This window comes from Lathyrus oleraceus, chromosome 6 (assembly GCF_024323335.1).
Source record: "Lathyrus oleraceus cultivar Zhongwan6 chromosome 6, CAAS_Psat_ZW6_1.0, whole genome shotgun sequence".
NCBI classification, from domain to species: Eukaryota; Viridiplantae; Streptophyta; class Magnoliopsida; order Fabales; family Fabaceae; genus Lathyrus; species Lathyrus oleraceus.
This window is the reverse complement of record NC_066584.1, coordinates 95,115,809-95,137,689: the sequence shown is the minus strand read 5'-3', so window position 1 is coordinate 95,137,689 and position 21,881 is coordinate 95,115,809. Positions and strand designations below refer to the sequence as shown.

At 34.6% G+C, this 21,881-nt stretch overlaps 1 protein-coding gene across 5 annotated transcripts; it reads left to right on the top strand.

Annotated features, from left to right (window-relative positions):
- The first annotated feature begins 11,569 nt into the window (after positions 1-11,569).
- LOC127091427 (uncharacterized) lies at positions 11,570-21,429 on the top strand. 5 transcript variants are annotated; one of them, XM_051030063.1, is made up of 21 exons: positions 11,570-11,852; positions 12,001-12,048; positions 12,150-13,094; positions 13,169-13,237; positions 13,320-13,518; positions 14,346-14,430; positions 16,037-16,147; positions 16,295-16,363; positions 16,500-16,581; positions 16,680-16,739; positions 16,835-16,887; positions 16,961-17,127; positions 17,428-17,584; positions 18,082-18,139; positions 18,222-18,278; positions 18,366-18,614; positions 19,423-19,484; positions 19,933-19,989; positions 20,073-20,166; positions 20,314-20,454; positions 20,970-21,429. In XM_051030063.1, the coding sequence occupies exons 3-21, from the start codon at positions 12,309-12,311 to the stop codon at positions 21,054-21,056; spliced, it is 2,643 nt and encodes an 880-aa protein (XP_050886020.1). In that variant the 5' UTR covers positions 11,570-11,852; positions 12,001-12,048; positions 12,150-12,308; the 3' UTR covers positions 21,057-21,429. The 5 variants fall into 5 exon arrangements, with proteins under 5 accessions (XP_050886020.1, XP_050886022.1, XP_050886021.1 ...); XM_051030065.1 differs by having other exon boundaries at positions 11,936-12,048; positions 12,163-13,094; XM_051030064.1 differs by having other exon boundaries at positions 11,936-12,048.
- Positions 21,430-21,881: the final 452 nt, after the last annotated feature.

Sequence of the window (21,881 nt, the reverse complement as noted above, 5' to 3'; positions counted from 1 at the left end):
AGATATTCCCCTTTGCTCTACACGGTTACCGTACTTCTGTACGTACCTCGACTAGGGCAACTCCATTTTTGTTGGTTTATGGCGTGAAGGCAGTTTTTCCTGTCGAAGTTGGATTCTCTTCCTTAAGATTAATGATAGATGTGAAACTCGACGAGGCCGAGTGGGTGCATAATATATTTGATCAGTTGAACCTCATCGAGGAGAAAAAGATGGTTTTTATCTATCATGGGCAACTATATCAAAAGCGAATGAAGGGGTACTTCGACCGAAGAGTCCATCCTCAGAGTTACCAAGTTGGTGACCTTGTCTAGAAAAGAATTATTCTTCCTCAATCTGATCCCAGGGGCAAGTAGACTCCGAATTATGAAGGGTCATACGTTGTAAGGAAAGTCTTCTCTGGAGGAGCCATGATGCTCACCACTATGGACAGTGAAGACTTCTCACTCCTTGTGAATGCAAATGTAGTCAAAAGATACTTCGCATAAAAAGATCCCGCTAAGTCGACGACTTAGGCAAAAAAATGGGCATCCCAACGAACCATGAAAATGAATAAAAAGTTTGGGCAAAAATTAGAGATAAAAGTAAAAAAATATAACTACACCCGCTAAGTTGAAAACCCGAAAGGGCAGCTTAGGCAAAAAGGGGTATCCCGTTGGATTGAAAACCCGAAAGGGTGATCCAGGCAAAAGTTAGGGATTTAAAGCGAACGACTACGTCTTGCATTGGATCTGTGATTTCGTCGTACTACTACAGTTAGAAACCCCAAAGGGTAGGAATCAGTTCAATACTTTTCTTCAAAAAGCAAAGGGATGGGAACATCAAGGTCATAGGGGTTATAACCGAATCGGAACCTGATGGAAATCCGTTTTCACATTGCCATTCTTGTAATAATCTTTTATTTTTACTTTATTGAAATTAACTCTTCCTAGGAATTGCCTCCTGGTGTAAATGCCTATTTGCAGGCGGATTCTAAATCAATAAAAGTTTCTTTTCATTCAAAAACTTGTTCTTTATTTTTCTGTTTTGTTTGCAAAAACGTCCGAATTTTTTATAATCATTGCATTTGAATTTTTTTGGTTTTACATGGCATGATAAAAAGACATTTGAATATGCTTGTGATTTTGTGTGTGGTCGGGTTGGTAGACAAAATGGTCATGCTATTCTTGAAGCACCTAGGTTGTTTTGTGTTGCAGGAGTGATGTTTACTCGCAGATGTACGACGTACCCGCATGAAAGCAAGAATTAATGGGATGACTTTGAATATTTCTTTATTTCCCCAGCAAGTTTGTTAAGATTTCTTTTCCCCCCAATCAGAGTCGGTGGTTGTAGGGGATGACTAATGGGATCTTTGGCAAAGAGTCCCCATTCCCTAGTTGGTACTGGATTTTTTCTTCTTCTCCCCAATGGATTGTCAAGTAAAGGATCTTTGTCTAATAGGTGTTTCATTGATGTAATTTTCTCATTCCTCAACGGTGGTGCTTATCGGAGAACGTTTATTCCCATAGTAGAGTTTCATCCATAGTTGTGAGAAATGTCTCTTTCCCCAGTTGAGCCTTGGTTGAGAATTTTATTATTCCCTAGTTGAGTTGTATTGTTGAGACTTCTTGTTCAAGACTTCTCATATCTCCAGCAGAAGAGGTGGATTGTTGAGATTCTTACGCAAAGTTCACCTCATCCCCAACGAGAGTCCATTGGTAATCTTCCTCAGTATCGTTCAATCTTCATTGATGTCCCCACTCAAAGTCTGCATTAATACTTGAGTTTCTTCAGCAGAGTTTGCAATTTATTTTTGCAAATCTCCTCCCCACAGGGTTCCAGATATTTCAGGGATTCATCTTCAGCAAATTCTTTGTATTTTATTCATTCCCATACAAAATCATGCATCATTTTACCATATCCATAAAATCGTGTAGCATTCCTATTTAACACGGAGCATTACGCCATAAAAAAATTCAAACATGCATCAAAGCATAGCCAATGGTATTTTCCTTGCTTCCCCAGTGGAGTTATCAGTCCTTGGGAATATCTCCAGTTTTTTTATATCCTCATAGGATTCATTTGATTTTACCTGCAAGTGTCCATGAAGCCTTTAATTTCTTTAGTACCTTTTTCAAATCCAATTCTATCTTGGTAACCTTCTCAAATCCAGTTCTATCTTGGTAGCCTCTTTAATTCCGGTTCTACCCCGGTACCTTTTGTTGGTGATCTAGTTCTTTCCTGGCGCAACATCTTTTGTCCATAGGCGTGCCCGTATAGCTTGGTAGTCTTTGTGATTGATAAATCTGGTTCTACCCCAATACCTTTTGTTGGTGATCCAGTTCTTTCTTATCGCAACATCTTTTGTTCTGCATCGTGCCCGTATAACTTGGAAGTCTTTGTGATTGATAAATCTGGTTCTACCCTGGTACCTTTTGTTGGTGATCTAGTTCTTTCCTAGCGCAACATCTTTTGTTCACAGGCGTGCTCGTATAGCTTGGTAGTCTTTATGATTGGTAAATCCGGTTCTACCCCGATACCTTTTGATGGTGATCTAGTTCTTTCCTGGCACAACATCTTTTGTTCATAGGGGTACCCGTATAGCTTGGTAGTCTTTGTGATTGATAAATTTAGTTCTACCCTGATACCTTTTATTGGTGATCCAGTTCTTTCCTGGCACAACATCTTCTGTTCACAGGTGTGCCCGTATAACTTGGTAGTCTTTGTGATTGATAAATCCGGTTCTACCCCGATACCTTTTGTTGGTGATCCAGTTCTTTCCTGGCACAACATCTTCTGTTCACAGAGTGCAAATTTTTGGGTTCTTTTGGTATTCAATCCTCCCCCACCCTGAATGGTTGAAAATTATCGCTTTTTCAACCTCTCATGTGCAAGAAGATTGAATAGGGGCAACTGTTGTACCTCAAAATTTACCCTCTTCTTTTTAATTATATTTGGCTTATGTTTTATTATCATATACATTCATGCATATCATTGGTTTATATGGTTACAAAACCAAGGCATTTCTCTTGCGACCCTCTTCAAGCTTTAGAGGGAAGAACTGTGACAATCAGTGCAAGGAGGGTGAGATATCCTCAGCCTCATGTTCACTCAAGTTAAAATGATTTTCTTATACCCTAATATATCCCACATGATCCATTATTTCATTAATTGATTGATAATTGCAAGAGATTGGAAGCTGATCACACTCTTTTATCTCCTGGTCCTTAAGCTAGGGGTGTAGGTTATCTCAGGGATTGACATACACATGACCTTTTTTAATCATCTTCATCATGTTATTTTTCAAGACATTTTTTTCCAAAGGTATCTCCATTTTCCCTAGAAGAATCAAGGTTGTGAAATGGTGCACTCATCTCTAGTCCTTTTAGATTGAAATTAGAGTTTGTGATAAGATTAGTTTATTTCTGATTTTTTGAGAAAAACTTGATTCCATGGTATTCTGTGTGTCCCTAAGTATCTATGAGTAGAAGATTGGCCATCAAATTCATTCATAAGAGGTTCAATTTCTCAAATGACTAATGTTTTGATTCAATTGGGGAATAGTCAACTTAGCAGATTAAAAGTCAACTCTTGATTTCTTTGGTCAAAATTGTGTTCCACAAGTCAAATTTGGCATATGGTTGAAATTTAATCAAGAAAAGTCAAGAGATTCATCAAAAATCAAGAATTATTAAAAGTTACCTAAATTAGGAAATTAGGGTTTTAGAAACTTGCTATTTTTGGCAAGTTTGGTTTTAATAAGCAACTACGTTCATGGCCAAAGTTATCTATGATAAAGACTCCAAATCAAATTGACCTTAACATGAAATTTGTTCTACTTTCTCCAAGATTTAAGTAGGTACCAATATTGAAGCATTTAGATCATTATGGCTCAAGATATGGTCATTAGAATTAGGTATTTCAAATTCATTCAATTGTCCTAACACTTAGAAAATTTCTAAGTGTTCAAAGTCAGGATTTCCAAGCATGTTCATGGCAGTTTTAAGGATTGTTAAAAGCTCTACGTCAAGATGTTTTCAACATGAAAATTATAGTGTCAAGTCTCCTCTTTCCATTGGTTCCAAGAACACCTCATTTGGTGAGCCACAATTCATGGTACCATCCTTTAAAGTCATGATCATAAATTGTTGATTTGGTTTTATACTTAGTGAAAATTTTGCTAAGTATTTGATCATTTCAAGCAACCCACTTCATGCCCATTTTTCATAAAGTTACAAGCTTCATTTTGATCTAACCTCAACATAAAAGTTATAGATCACTCTACCCTCTCCACTTTTGCTTCAAATATTTTCTCATTTGGTAGCTTAAGGAACAAGTTATGGACATGACAAGTTAGGACCTCAATGATCACTAAATGGGTTATAATTGGCATTTTGATATGCAGTTTCAAGCAGTCATTTTCGTGCCCATTTTTGAAGAAGCTCTAGGTTTTGTTTCAAAATTCCTTCAACATCAAACCTTTTCCTCTCTTTTCCCTCTTTCCAAAGAGCCCTAATTCATTCCATTTGACCATGAAACCCTAGTGTTATAATAGTTTGAACATGACTAATATTTAATCTCCATTATCACACTTGTCTTTGCTTTTGTGCATGATGTTACCTCTGTTTATAGCATGGCTTATTTCACACGATCATTACACACCTCTTCTTGCCTTGTGTGGACCAACAAGACACGTATTTTGTGCATGCACATCATGTCCAACCTTAGCCAAAAGTGGAAATGTTTTTGGTTATCTCCTTTAATCTCTCTACTGCCTCCAAGTCACACAAATCCTGGGGAATTTCACTCCACCTCAAGCTCCTTCAAAACGACATAAAGAACATATGTTTTGCATCCAAAACGCAACCTTGCACTTCACTCCTCAATCTTTGCACAAACTACCAAACCTGCCCTCCAACGGTTCTTTCACCTAGAAAAACATCACACCTCAAACAAGCATCATATTTAAGCAATCCTTAACCTAATTTCAAGGGCGGGAGGTCACTGAAGAGAGAGAACTTGAATCTCCAAGATTGAAGCTTGGGGATTTTTCTTCATTTGAAGCTTGCTTTCACCATTCATTTTGCTTCATCTTTTCCTCCAGAAGAACACCAAGCTTTATTGAAGGGTTTTTTGAAGCTTCATCCAGTTCAAGAGACAGTGGATATTCTCCACTAGGTAAAATTTTCTTCACCCTACTCTTCTTCATGTTTAGTTATTGACAATGCCTAAGTTCATACATACGCATCTGGAGAGTCTACTACTGAGTAGACCATTGGAGCTAGGCTCAAATTTTTGTTTTCAATTTTAAATGTTTGATGTTTAAAATGTTGAACTTTTAATTTATTTCTCTTTGTTCTCCATGTTCTTTCATTTATTTGTAAAAAACAAAGTTATTGTGATGTTGTACTCATTGCATACTACAACTTTGGTTCGAGTTTTGTTGGATTTGGAGGAGAGATGAGGAAGTTATTTGAGGTGGAAGTCAGCATGTTGGGGTCGGGATTAGGGTTCTAGTATGCATGATCAGAGGTTGAAGACGAGTGGTTGACACGTTTTGATTGGCCATGGAATTATTTTGTCTTTTAGTGCATTAGTAAGGGAGTGAACGGTTGACATCAAGTGTACCACATGACCAAACGTGACATCTCACTTTTCTTTCATTTTTATTTTTTTGAGGTTGGTTTGGACTGGGCCGCACACATTTATGCTCTTAACACCCTTTGTTCTAGCCCAATTTCTCACTTCAACTAATTGGCTCTGTATTTAATTTACTTGTCTGCACCCCGTTTCCCTTTTCTTTCTTTATTTGATATTTGTTTCTTTTGTTTTTATATAAAATAATTCATTTTATCCAAAAATCCCCAAATAATTGATGATTTATATTTTGAAAGTTATTTAATTTTTAATATTTTTTAATTTCATTTTTGATTTATTTTAATATCTATTTTTTTAATTATATGTGTCTAATTAACCTAGTTTTATTTGTTAGGGTTTGATTTTTAATTCTCCCATTTGAATATTGATCCAATATTTTGTACACTTGTAGAGATATATATTTAGGTCATTTGGGTTTTCATTTGTTGTTTGGATTATTAATTTTGGATTGTTTTTGAACCTATTCTTGAAAATTGTTTTGTGTGATCAATTAGTGGTGCATTGTTTGAATGATGGATGTGTTTGAACATCTTTTACACATGATTGCGAGTATATCTTTGGTAAACTTTGAGCTTCTGACTTCATCTTGATATGCCTAATTTTTCATAATTTTTCTATGCTCCTAACTATTTTTTTGAGTTATTCAAGGCATACTTGTTTCTTTGTGATACACTTTGCATTTAGTTGATTATTTTGGGATGCACTTATGAAACTATTAAGGATCTCTTTCCCATTATCTCTTGACCTCATCATAATCATTTAGAAGTCCTAAATTCACTCATGTGAACCATTTTGGGCATCTCTATTTGATTTTTCTTTGCTTGTTTGTCTTGAATACTTCTTGTTTGCTTTTAAGACCATAGTTGGATTTTGTCTTGTGCATTCCAATTTGAGTACTATTAGTCCAATGGATTTTATTTCCTCTTTTTTAAACTTTTGATTCCCTTGGTCTTGGTATCCTTATACCTTTCTCTTATGATTCTTTGAATGGTATTTCATTGCCACTTCATCATGATGACACATTAAGAGCTACATTCTTTTTTTCTTGACCTAATTTTGAGTTTAGTAGATAATGAAGCTCTTAGGAGCTTGGGATCCATTTTTGCATGGTTTGATATTATTCTCATTTCATTTATTCATGTCTCAATTTCATTTTGCATTAGTCATTTACTTTGGTTGGACAAAGGACTCCTTACTTGGATGATGTCCACCTTCTGACTTACTAGTTATGCATGAACCTTGAGGTGGTTTACTTGTTGATACCTCTTGGGTTTTAATGTTTGGGTTTTATTCTTTGAAGAGGGCTTTTTTTATTGTCCCATGACCTATAAGCACCCTTCTTTTGATCTTTATTTATCTTGTTGAATTTTGGTAAAAATTCCTTTTCTAGGATGATATATTTACTTGTTTATCAAGTTACTTGGCTTTAATGTGTGTGTGAAGTTTGGATGACTTCTCTTGTTGCCCTTGAACCTCATCTTGAGTTAACTTATTGAACAAGTCATAAATCCCTTGATGTCATGTGTATGATTCATTATGTGTCTACTTTTTGTTTAGGCTTCTTGGAGCTTGTGTGTTTGTTTGCCTATCTTTTTGCCTATCTTGGAGCATGGCTTGTGTGATTCATTCTTGATGCTTGAGTGATTTGTATGTGGAGCTTAATATGTCATGTATTTCTTACTTGTGTGGTTTGATACCATTTCTCCATAATTCTACTTCATTTATGTTTGCTTGAAGTTAATTTGCCTTTAGAAGCATGATTAATGTTTTGATTTTGATCACTACTTGTCTCAATCTTTGAGTATGCTTTGATATGATGCCTTTATGATTTCTTGAGTTTCTTATGTGTATTGACACCATGTCTATACTTTTGATCTCATTCACTTTTATATACTTTTCCATGTCTAATTATCTACACACTTGTATTCATTTCACTTTACAACTTTACAACTTTTCCATGTATGCATTACCCTTAGGGGCTAGACAATATGTCTTTGTGCTTATTTTGATGTGATCTGGTTGCCTATTTTGGTTTGATAATTTGTTGCTTGCTTAAGTTGTTTTCACAACTTGTTTGAGCTTTGTCTCCCTTCTTTCATGACTTGATATGGATTGCTATTGCTTCATTGATTCTTTCATGACTTGATATGGATCACTTTGTCTTTACTATTCTTTTATCTTTTCTTCCATGAATTGATATGGATTGTTTATTTTTTATCTTTTATTCCATGACTTGATATGGTATTGCTCTTCTTTTTCTTCCATGACTTGATATGACAGTTGTTTACCTGTCGTTCCATGACTTGATATGGATTGTCATTTTTCTTCATTCTATGTTCTTTATATGGATAACATGTTCCCATAGGATTTCTTTGATTCATTATTGATTAAGATTGAACTAAAGTAGAATTTAGGTTTGTTAACCGAGCATGACAACATTAGGTAGACCCCCTCTGATCCTTAACCATAAGTCAATCTTTGCATGCTAACTTAAGCAAATGTTTCCCTTTTTATCATGACTTTAGGACCACTATTTGCATGCCAACATTAGGGATGTATTTATAATTCCCTTAGATTTTTCATTTCTCTTTTGCATTCATTCTAAAAAAAACCATATTTTAATCAAAATCCAAAAACATTCTAAATACTACTTGAACTCTTTCAACAATAAGAGAGAAGTACTCAGATACCTCCTGCCTTGGGTGGATAAATTGATGTATTCTTTCAACAAAAAATACTCAACCAATCAAACTTATTTTTCCACTTGGATTTTCTTATGAAAATTTTCAATAAGGGTGGTTACCCATAAAAATCACCAGCAAACCGAAAATTCTTGAGAAGAACTACGGTGCTATGATTCTCTATTGATACGTAGGCATTGGGTTGCAAAACATAAGCGAGCGTAATAATAAAAGCTTTCTTTTTGTTTATAAATAATTTAATCCTTTTGCATGCATTCCCTTTTAGTCGGTAAGTTTTAGAATAAATACACCATGTTGATTAGAACAACAAGAGTGGGTCTTATAAAGTACTACAAATGTGAAGGGTGCTAATACCTCCCCCTCGCATAATCGACTCCCTTACCCATCTCATGGTTATGAGACCATTAGATTCATCCTTTTGTAGGTTTTCTCAGTGATTCCTTTCCCTATCTTGGGATAAATATCCTTGGTGGCGACTATGTTTTGTGTGCGCATTTTTCGAGATACGACAATTTTCATAAGTCATAATAGTAGTACACCTAAGACTTACTCACACTAAGTATGGTTCACTAGGTTGGTTCTTCAGACGTCTAACTTCTTTGACATCTCTACAGATGATCAACTATGCAATACACCTTCAAAATTCCAATTTTAAAACTATCAATCTAACTTTAGTTGCAGCTCTGTCGCATCTTGAAAAATACAATCTTTAGAAGAGCGTTCGGGTGCTCACAGAAAGTTATTCGAATAAAGTCGCCACCAAAATTTATTTATTCCAAAGAAGGAAATGGGAAATATTGATAGAACCCTTAAAAGAAAGATAAAATGGTCGTTGCAACCAAATGCAGGTTCAAAAGTCGATTACACAAAGGGAAGGTATTAACACCCCTCACATCCGTGTACTCAACGAAAACCTTTTAGTTAAATTTACGATTTAATGTTAACTTATGTTAATTGTTTTCTTCAAGTGATAAAAAGTGTGAAAGGAAAATAAAGGGGGCTCAAAAAGGTTTTTATTAGGATGCTTGACAATATTGCGAGTCTTGCTTCTACGTATCCTCAGGTACAATGAAGAACTCAAAGCTTCGTAGTTCATCGCAAGATAAAATATGTTTTTGGTGTTTTTTGTTATAGTGATGGACGAGACGTTGAATCTCGCTCTTACGTATCTCCAAGTATGATAAAGAACTCAAAACTACATAGTTCTTGGTAGTAAATAAGTATTTGTTGATTGATTTTAATGAACAATTGTTTAAGTCGCATTCCAACAGTAAAACATCGAGTTATATGCTTGCGGGGAGGCTTAAACGCTTGTTTCGTATCGCGGTGGAATGGACTAAACAATTTTTATTTGTGAAAAGGGTAACGATCACGTGGGGGCGAGAAAAAGATATGTTTGATGTGCTTGAATATTTTTGAGTGATTGACGAATATTCAAACGATAGGCTAAGTGCGACCATCACATGAACATTCGGGAAAGGAAAAGAAATTACTTTTGCCCTAATCCTTTTTCAATCGATTAATTATGAAATTTGTGTAACAAATCAAGTCGTGTTTCTTTAACGGGCGACAAGTATTCGAACGGTAGGCTAAGTGAGGATATCACACGAATACTCGGGGAAAATAAGAGAAATTACTTCCTCCCTAATCCTTTTTTGTTCATGAAAGGAATAAGTTGATTTAGTTATTTAAAAGTGTTTTGATACGATTGACGAATGTTCAAACAGTAGGCTAAGCGCGACCATCACATGAACATTCGGGGAAATGAGAAGAAATTACTTCCGCTCTAATCCTTTTTCAATTAGTAAATTATTACGAAAAGAAGATAATAGGTATTTTAGTTTGATTAAGAAAATACACTCAATGTAGATCGAGGTTTTATTTGCGTTGCAGAATGAACCATAAAACGATTTTGAAATTGTTTTGAATCGATGGGGAAATGGTTGAAGAATAAATGAAAGGCGATAATAGTAACACAGTTGCAAATTGCATCGCAAAGAGTGCAAATTCTAGCGCGGGGATGCAAACTTTAGTGCGAGGCGTAACTTAGTGCCACAAAAAAAACGAATCACAAATGTACAAAGCACACTACAAAATAAAATGACAGAAACGCATACAAAATAATTACAACACACATTCATCGTATTGAATCAAAAGAGAAAAGAAAACCGAAGTGCACATATCAAAATCATAACACGAGGACGCGAATCGATGTCGCGTAACGTGAAGACGTACAAAGCTACCAAAGTAGTAGGATTCAAATTCGATTTAAATGTAATGACATTGGAACGTTGTATCTTAACACAAATCAAATTGAAAATTACTAATGCATAATACGTTCATCGTAAATAAAAATCGAAATGCAACGAAATATAACACTATGAAAGAAAAAGTCGCATGTCGAAGCACGATGCAGAACGGAGACAAAACTGTACTGAAGATGCAAAAACATGAGAATAAGCATTTACAGAATAACTTCTTCTCTCATCCTAATTTGTTTGTAATCTTGTATATAACATAACTTTTGTGGAAAATATATATCTATTATATGTGATGAATATTTTATTGAATCATTTATGCGGGCCACTGTGTTAAAAATACCAAAATTTTATGTTTTTCAAAATTCTGGGTTAATATCTAAACTTTGAAATTTTCGGTATTCTGAAAATTTTAAAATTTTTGGAATTTTGTGACATTTTACGCAAAATATATAATTTTCAATATATTTTTATTGAAATTTTAAATTTACGATACATGTCTCACAGTAGCAGTAAAAAACTATAAATTTACAAAAATTTTGATAAAATATTAGAAATTTTAAATTTTTTGAATTTGATGAAAAATATAAAGCTAAATTTGTTCAAAATGAGGAATGTCAAGTGATGAGAGTGTCAAATTAAATTAAATGCTCTAGAAAAAATCTTTTTTAAATATTTTACTAGTTGGGCCACTTTCGACTAGCCCATTCCCGAATGGAAAGTGAGCCCAGTCTATATACTAATATGGTAAGGTTAACCCAATTCAAAATATATAATAATCCTTACACGTGTTAACTTGCACGACACTTCATCATGAAAAAACGGCTGACGATGGCGGCCGTTAGATCCCACAAGTCATTTTACGTGGACGAACACTATTGGCCCGATTTCGGATGGGTCCCATTCCTTTATCCATCTCACTTCTCGTCCCTTCCAAAAGTTCGTGAATCGTGATTCGTGACGACAATTCTCATTTATGACACTTTAATTTCAATTTAATTTATTTTTTAGACAGTTTCTTTTTTTACTAAACTCATCGCCTCTTCGCTCTCTTGTTTCTAATCCCATATATAAAGTTGAAATCTCAACCACGAACCAAGCTTTTCGCTTCAGTTTGTTCCCGCACTCTCACTTTTCTCTCTTTACCTTTCATCCAAAACCAAACCCTAACACTTTCCAATCTCCTTCACTGCAGACTTCACTGTTCTTCACCAATCTCAGATCTGTTACTAAATTACTCGATTCATATCGCTTTGAGGTTTTCTTTCAATTTTCTGTCAATTTTACGAATTAAGCATGCTTGGATTTGAGTTTTTCGATTGTTTTTTGTTTTTGGTGTAGGTTTGTAATAATTCTGGTGTGTCTATTTTTTTTCTATCTCTAAATTGATTGAATTAAACGGTTAGGCGGTTATTTTCAATTCAAACGTTCATTTTGGAACTTCTAATGGACAGGTGGATTGGATTAGTGTTTGTTTTGTTTGTTTTTATTTCCATTTCTGTGTTTTTCTGTTGTTTGGTGGTTCTAATTGATAAAAAACTGTTTCTAATTCCAGATTTCATGTTCAGGAGTTGATTGGATATGAATTACAAGTGAAACTCTTGGGAAAATTCAAGTCTAGCATTGGTTAATTCGTGGATGCTGTGTGGTAGCTTTGCTTTTCTGGTAGTTATTGTGTGGTTTGAATTCTCGGAGGCTCTGTTTTTAGATTTTGATGGGAGAAGAAGCTGTTTGTTTGCAAGCATTGGAAGATGGAAGGACAGAAAATAATGAGGTTCCGAAGGCGGAACTGAAACGTGACTATCACCAATGTGTTGCTGATACTGAACCACCCAATGTTTCTCCGAATAAAAAACAAGCAAAAGAAGTTTCTAATGATGAAGTGCGTTCTGAAGTTTCGAATCCCAATGTTTCTGCAAAAGAACACGCACTAACCTTTCATGATATCAGTAGCCAACCCACAGAAACGGAAAACGTCAACCATGCAGAATGCGGTGAACTGACGTCTACTTGTTTGGAGAATTCTAGTTCTCATGACACTCTTAGCGATGAGGCCGTTGATAGGAATAATGATAATAACAATAATACTTCTCTGTATGATAAAAGCACTAGTAGTAAGGATGCAGTGATGTCCCGTGTTGTGATGGAAATCCCTAAGCATGTTAGTTCAACCGGTATTAGAAAAATTACTTTTAAGTTCAGTAAAAAGAAGGAGGACTATGATGATCAAACACCTGCTCGCTATACTGATGGCCATGGCAATGGCTATCACGGGGATGATGAATACTTGGCAAAGGATGATTATAATAGTGGCTTGTTAGAAAGCTCATATGGCATGCAATATGTTCCTGATGGATATTTGGAATCATATTCTGGCAATATGGAATTGAAAATGTCAAAGAAAGTAGTCCCTAACTGCTTCCCCACAAATGTCAAAAAGCTCTTATCAACTGGTATCCTTGATGGAGCTGCAGTGAAATATATTTACAACCCTGGAAAGGTAAAGCACGAATTATCATAGGCTGTGTTTTCAACACTTCTGCTAGGTTTCTTATATTTTGAAATTGTTGCCAGGTTGAGCTGGAAGGGATTATCGGTAGCGGTGGATATTTGTGTGGCTGTTCAATGTGCAGTTACTCTAGAGTAAGATATATCACTTATTTAGCTTTATTATTGGACTTTTTTCTCTGTATTTACCAGACAGCTAATGTCAATATTTTCTCAGGTGCTCAGTGCCTATGAGTTCGAGCAGCATGCTGGTGCTAAGACTAGACATCCAAATAATCACATATTCCTAGAAAATGGAAAACCAATTTATAGCATTATACATGAAATAAAAACTGCTCCAAACAGCATGCCAGATGAGATTATAAAGAATGTGGCCGGTGCTTCTATCAACGAGGAAACCTTCCAGGTTTGGAAAGGTGACAATTATTTCTTTAGTTTATTATTGCATCATGGGGCCTATAGGTTTTAGGTTCATGTTGGTCAAATCAAATGTCTTAAAAAGGGGCATGTGTGCTGGGAAAATGTTCTAATATTCGTGGTTTAGGTTTTTGGCGGGCATGTTATTGGTAATCTTGAAAGCTTTAAATCATTTTACATAAGTCCTGATTTGAAACTAATGCTCAACTATCTGAATACTAAATTTGAACCAGTTAGTTATTGTTTTCATGTAACATATATATCTAAGTGTGTGTCTTTTAGTGCACTTTTTAAGAGTAAGCCTATTGTAAGTGTAAGGCCAAAATACTACCTGCAATATTAGACTCCTTGAAACTAATGCTCATTATTTATTTAAGCAGCTTCTCAAAATAATTAGAATTTGTTTTTTTTTTTCTAGTTTAAACAAGCATTCTATTTATTTTAAAAAGTTGTTTTGTCAAAGTATAAGTCATATTTCTTTTAAAAACTCAAATAAATAAACCCACTCTCCAATTGTGATAGTCATCTGGTCTATCATCAAGAAGAGTATTGTTGACAATCTCCAACACTTTCCAAAAGCTTACGTTGCTAGGCGGAAGCTTTTGAATGATTTTATATCTAACAATTATCATTGCGAATGGGAAGGAATAGAAATATAAAACATAGAGTAGCCTATGCATGTTGTCTACTGTAACTTGTATTGGTAGACATATTACTCATATTGGATGCAGATTACATATCAAATAGTAAGAGGTGTTTCTTTTGCTTTGCTTTTGAAATTGGATATTTCTTATATATGTTTATATTTTTTCCACGGGTTCTGCAGAAAGTCTTCTAGAAAGCAACAGGAAGGTTCCTGCTCATAAAAATTACATTACAAAGTTTACTGGCATGCCTCACACAAACAACAGGTAAACCAGAATAAACCCAAAAGTAAAAAAAATAATATCTCATAATATTCAGGCTGTACCTTAAATTGAATGATGTTTGACCTCTACCTCTACTCAGTTATTACTCTTTCCATGTCATATTGATATATTATGTGTTGTTTAAGGTTATGTACACTTCTTAAAAAAATCATTGAGTGTACTAATTTTTATGATAAAATGACATTCACCAAACTACCCTTTTAATTAAGTAGTCAGTGGTGTCGTCAGGTAGATTGAGTCATTGAGATACCATAAATAAAGGGTATTAGTGAAATAGGTAACTGATGTCTCATTGATATTCTAAAATGACAAACAAAGAGACAAACGAATATTTCTAGATGTAACATTTATTGTGAGATGGAAGAAATATAGATTAGTTATGAATTATTTGTAACTCATACCTACCTCCCACTGTGAATCATATCAATTATCTTTTCTTCTCTCTCGCTAATGAGCAAAGTCATGCTGCATAACATTTCCTTGCCTATGGTGCACACCAGCCTAATTTTCAAATCTCATTTTCATTCTTTACAAATTTATTTAGGTTTCCTAAGATTTCCCGTGATTTAAATTTTCCATATTTTGTTTTTGGCGGATATTGAGAAGTCTTAGTTCTTGTTGCCAGGAAATTTCCATTAATAACCAATATCATCTGCCTTAGTTTTAGTTCTCCTACGCCTCCATCACCTGCCTTTCCAAGTCATGTTTAATGAGTCCCATATTATATTTCCCTTTTTTAAGTGTTTTTGAAATTGTAACAACTAACAAGCTTAATGCTTAGCGACCTTTAGCTTTATGGTGGTAGTAGAATAAATGAAAGATATCTCATAATACTTGGTTGTATGTATCATGATTAGGACTGCTTTTTTTGTGGTTATATTTCATGATTTATTTTTTAATTTAATTTGGGTTACAATTTTTGTATGTATTATAAATAGTTTCCTTATTTAATTGGGATTATAAGTCTGTGATTAATATAATTAAGGGTTAGTGGCTTGTGCTTATTCATTTGTAGAAAACCATAACATATTCTCAGTAAATTTTCCCTCTCATCTCTTGTTCTTTATTGAAAGTCCAACTTGTAAAACCAATTCATTTAGATATAGGCAACCTTCATTGTCAGAAGTAGTTTTTGCTGTCAATATTTTTTTAACAGTAATAAAACTTTATGACAAAAGTCAATGTGTTAAAGACTAACCACTTAGTGATTTCTATGTTCCACGGTCCCCCTTAGGTGGTAAGAGTTACACCAGAGGCTGTTTCTGTGATGCCTTTAGCTGACTTCACTAAGTCGTGTGAAATGGTGTATCTGCTTGTGCTTTGAGAATAAAGCCTAACTTCCAGAATTATTTGCTTGCATAATTAGTCTTAGGGTTTTCAGTTGCCAGTGCTTTGAGGATTGAAGACTTAATTTTTGCTAAATTGAAATTATTAGCATTTGTTCTTTTACTTCTAGCATTTCAATTCTGTCTTATTCTATCAAATTTTATACTTTAAAAACTCTTCTCTAATGTAAACAAAACTTACCTGACTATTAAACGAAAATGAGATAACATGGCTTCTTACCTATTTTATTTTGATGTTGCAGTCAATCTATAGAAAGTGAAAGCCATTTCTTATCTTCGCGTGTACGGAATCATTTGGAACAACAAGTGTATGTGAACCAGACATCTGATGAGTGGAAACGTGTGGTGAAGAAGTGTGTTCTCCCTCTTGGTTTAATTGCTAGTACTTGATATTTGTTTGCTGAGCATGTGCTTGGGATGCCTGCATATGTAGAAGTTTATCCGTTCAATTAAATTGTTGTCTTTTTTCTAGTATATTCACAACAAACCTTTTTCTGCAGGCCAAGCACCTACACTTACACCTCAGGTATACTGCAGAAGAGAAGTACTGATGGTTGCACTAAGAAAAGGTACATTTTGTTTTGCTTTGTATTTTTTCCAGTTGAGGATTCTTCTGGTGTTTTTCTGTCTCTCTAGCATCTCCATGTGAAATGAAATATCTTTGCTAATTAGTTTGAAATTTGAATTGAATTTTTCTTTTTTCAGGGACAACGATTTGCACAGATTACTTTTTCTACCTAATGGCCTACCAGATGGTGCTGAGTTGGCTTACTATGTCAAAGGACAGGTGAGTCTTGATATTTTCTCTTAATATTGTGTTTATGGTTGGTCTGTACTTGATTTTTTATTTTTTAAAATATGTGTCTTGACTGATGTGCGTTTCAGAGATTACTTGGAGGTTACAAACAAGGAAGTGGTATAGTCTGCAGTTGTTGTGATATAGAGGTATTGTCTTATACCTATTGGCACCAACTACCTTATTTTTATACAAGTGCAAATGATATGATAAGCATCATGATTTTTTGTTCACGGGTAAACAGATAAGCCCTTCACAGTTTGAAGCCCATGCTGGAATGGCAGCTAGACGTCAACCGTGAGTAGACTGAAATAACTAAATTGACATGTCTATTTTTCTTCATCTCAAAATGACGTTTATCCTTTTGCAGTTATCGCCACATATATACTTCCAACGGATTAACGCTTCATGACATAGCTCTCTCTTTGGCAAATGGTCAAAACCTTACTACGGGAGATAGTGATGACATGTGTGCAATATGCGGAGATGGAGGAGATTTGATTCTTTGCAATGGATGTCCTAGGGCCTTTCATGCAGGTGGACAAATTACCTTTTAAATTAAAAAAATTCCATATCTGTTAATATTGTTTTTATTTGACTGTTTTTCTTATCAACTAATCTTAATATTAAAATATATTCCAACGATATCAGTTTCTCAATTTTTCTTTATACCACTTGAAGAAGTCATTTGTTATCCAAGTGCTTCATTAGATTATGACAGATGTCTTTTCTTGCTTTCCTGGTATAGTTTGCATATCATGGTCTCTTGCTACCTTATTTTGTTGATACCCACAACAAGATGTTATAATATTATGGTACTTTCTATTTCAATTGCAGCCTGCTTGGGCTTACACACTGTACCCGCTAGTGGTTGGCATTGTCTAAATTGTAAAGATAATACTGATGATGAAAGAGGTGTGAGACCCATCATGATACGGTTGACACGAGTTGATAAAGAACCAGAATATGAAATGGGTGGATGTGTTGTTTGCAGGTAGGCGATACAATTGTTTGTTTATCTTAAAATATATCAAAGCAATCACATTTCACAACCGTATGGGGAAGCAGTTTCCTTTCCTTGTGGGAAAGGATGTGCACTTTAACTTTCAATTAGTATTATGGTAATGCTCTTAGTGGATCCAGATGTTTGTCATAAAATCAAGGGTTCAGTAGCATATAACCTTAAGAGTTCAATGCAATGCATGTCATGAAAGGTATTCTCATGGTAAGACTAGTGAAGATTTGTGGCAGTAATCCATTGAATTGTGAAATAGTATTTTTTTGTCTTTGCTGTTAAAATCAGTTCAGTTTGGTTTCTTACTTGGCACTGTTATTGTATACATGCATATTAGTTATTTGTCATATTCTTCCGCCAGTTTTTTTTGGGGAATTGTGTGGGAACTGTAGTCTGTTAAATCTGCAACTTGTAAACCAGCATTAATCTTTATTTTTGTACATATTGATGTATTAATTTATTTGATTGGTCAACAGGGAAAATGATTTCAGTGTTGATAAGTTTGATGACCGAACAGTAATAATTTGTGATCAGGTATGGTCATTACCTGATGAAAATTGTCTTTGACTATTTCTTTCTTTTGTCAAACTGTAAGTATATTTTGGTTGTTGTCCAGTGTGAGAAGGAGTATCATGTTGGTTGCTTGCGGAACATTGGGCTATGTGAGTTGGAAGTAAGCACAGATCCTTGCAGAAAATATTTGTGTGATACTTGTCTTTTTTGTTTCTCATTTTTTATCATCACATTATTTTTACTACAGGAGCTTCCCAAAGAAAAGTGGTTTTGTTGTGACGACTGCAGTCGAATATATGTGGCTCTTCAGACTTCAGTTTCTGCTGGAGCAGATACTATACCCACTCGCTTGTCTGAACTAATAATCAGGAAGCACAAGGAGAGGGGGTTGTGTACGTATGGATTCATGAATGATATTCAGTGGAGAATTTTAAGTGGAAAAAGTCGTTATCCAGAGCATTTACCGTTGCTTTCACGAGCTGCTGCAATTTTTCGAGTGGGTGTTTACTGCTTCTCTTTTACTTTTGACTCTGCTGTTCATGTGGTTGCTATTCTTACATTTTTGTCTCAGAAAATCTGTTTTTCTGGGTTTTGTTACATGATACTCCCTCCGTCCTTCATTATAAGACCCACTTTTGAGATTTCCTTGTCCCTTGATATATAATATTTTATAAAATTTGACTTGCAATAGTAATTTCTTTTAAAAAATACTCATATTTTAATGTAAGGTGGTTTTTCAACTAGTGTTGTCAAATAGTGGCTATAGTAGAATTTGAACAAACCACTATTGTTCTTCGATACACAATTTAGTGCTAAGTGTCGTCAATTAATGGCTATAGCAGCATTGTAACATTGTAGCATAGCGGAATTTGAACCAACCACAAGTTTCTGGATCCGTGACAGACGACATTGTTTTCAACACACCTTTCACACATAGAGTTATAGGCTTGGAGCATGCACAATATCTGCGGAATAACAAAAGATTTAAGATATACTCTTATACATGACAAAATCAGTTTGAAAAATGATGACCATCCAATGAGAGATCAACACCACCTTACACCCATTGGAAGCTGCCCAATGAGACCGCAGTTAAGGCGTGTTTGCAACAGCGACTATTAAGTATTCATTTTTTGGGGGGTTAGTGGGATGAGGGTCTCCCTTACTTGTTTAGGTTTAAATTGTGGACTTGTTATCGGCTGAGACTTTTAACTGTTGCGAAATATATACATGTTGAAAATTCCTTTCTAGTGTTCTATATATTGTAACCGCATATTGTTCACGATTTGTTAATGCTTTGGCAGGAGTGTTTTGATCCCATTGTCGCAATATCTGGCCGTGACCTGATTCCTGTTATGGTCTATGGGTAAGCAACTAGAATTTATTGTAATGTTGGTTTGACTGTGGGTGGTCCTCATCCATAGTCTTCTTTTCCTGTAATTCCAGTTTCCAAGTGATTGTTTATTGTACGTTGAATTATTAAGTTTTGCATTACTTACTCTAGATTATAGATTTACCAACAGCATACTGTTGAAGCTACATGAATTATGATAAATACGCATTCTTATCCCCTCTCCCCTACATAATGATTAGTTATGGAAAAGCTATTTGATAGGCTCTCTGACCTACCTTTGTGTTAGAACATTTTTAGGGTGAATTTGTTTGCACCTTTTGTCTATCATTCACAAGAATTTATTTTTGAATTTTTATTCTGTTAGCTTTTGAGTTTTATAACATACTTTTTGTTAGCACTACCTTTGTGTTAATTAGACTCGGTTTGCACTGCCTTATAATGTATTTTGAACTTTTTGCAGGAGAAATATTTCTGGCCAAGAATTCGGGGGAATGTATTGCATTGTTTTAATTGTGAAGTATGTTGCTTTCTCTGCTTTCTTATTTTCATGATAGTTCTTAATTTTGGCCAAACTGACTTTGTGTGTATCGTATTTGGCAGTTCTATTGTAGTATCTGCCGGGCTTCTCAGGATTTTTGGCCGCAATATTGCTGAGCTTCCCCTGGTAGCTACAAGTAGAGAGTATCAAGGAAAAGTAAGCAATTTTTTGTACATCACAAATGGCTCAAAATTGAAAAAGTAGATTAATAGATGCATTCTATTAACATTTTATTTATATCTTCCAAAGCTGATAGATTTTTTTACCAAGGCTGCGCTCTATTAATGCTATTTTCCATTTTAGGGTTATTTTCAAGTGCTGTTCTCTTGCATAGAGAGGTTGTTGTCTTCTCTAAATGTAGAAAAGCTGGTTCTCCCTGCTGCAGGGGATGCAGAGTCAATTTGGACTAAAAAATTAGGCTTTCACAAGATGAGTGAAGATCAGGTAAAAAAATTCATCTTTTACATTTTTTGGTTAACCAAGTAACGCAGATATCTTGAGCCCATTTGCTAAGAACCCAAACTTTTGAATCAATTGATGCTATGCATGGAATTGCACCAGTCTTCATTTTCTCGCGTCCCAATGTCTTTTTGTGGTTTTTTCAATGCTACAAATTGTAGTTTGAGACTTAACTTATGTAATTTGTCACAGCAAATATAAATGGATGCTGAATACTTGTGTGATTTTTCTTGCATTGGTTAAGAACTTAGGACTATAACTCCCTTTTGTTAATGGGCTTTATTTTGATACAGCTATTACTCTCGTACTTTAATGGTTTGCTGGTTTTGAGAAATTCTTTTATGTTAGCCACAAATTTTGTAATATTTGAAGGTTAAAAGCATGACTATTTTATTTTGTTCTATTTACTGACATGACATACTTGTAGAATTTACTGACCTAGGTTCAGAATTCAAAGAAACTATTGCAAGCATTAACTGCTATTTGATTGTTTTGGCCAGTTATCCAAATATCTTAGAGAGGTGCAGCTCACCCTCTTCAACAAAACTTCAGTGCTGGAGAAGACTGTGCAGCTTGCGACAGAATGATGCTTTATCTGGTGTTGTAACTAAATTTTGGTTCAATTTTTTTAACCATTTTCCTCACTGTAAACATTACTGCTATGTTCTTGCTCTTAGCTTTATTGTTTTTTCTTTTCCTATATTTTTTAATATTTTTTTGGAGTATGGGTGGTTGTGGCAGCCAGCTATATCTCTTTCTTTTTGTACAATGTAGGATAAAAGAGTAAGCTTAGATAATGGAGAACGTAGCCTAAAATGATAGAAGTAGAGGATTTGAGAGTGCATGCTGACCAATTTTTATATTAGCATGTGTTTGCTATAGAAAAGTACTTGTATTGAATTTTGTTTTTCAAAGATCGTGTATCTTCATGTTGAATTAAACGTCTATGGTTCTTGGCTCTTTTTGGGTGTATAAGTTTACTTCAAATTAACTCTTTTTGGGTTTATAAGTTTAAAGCGGGAAAGCAAAAGCACCTATTATAGCATTTACTTGACAATTTTGAAATGCATTCAAATCATCTTTAAAGATTTGTTAGGTTACATTTTATTTCTCGGTTTATTTTGAGAATGTATCTACTACAGTCAGTTTTATAACGCAGTCAAGCAATTTAGCCGTTAAAATGCAGAGATATTTTAGATATGCATGTTAATTGATTAGGTGAAGTTGAAATTCGAACTTTTCTATTTTGACTTTATTGAGTGATCAACACATAGGATTTCAATTTTGAGTTGATACATATGATTAATGGATTAAATCATTAAAAGGCTCATGAATTTTATTTCATTAAAAGGCTCATGAATTTTATTTTATTTTAGTCAGATTTTTCTTATATAAAGAGGAGGCTTTTCCTC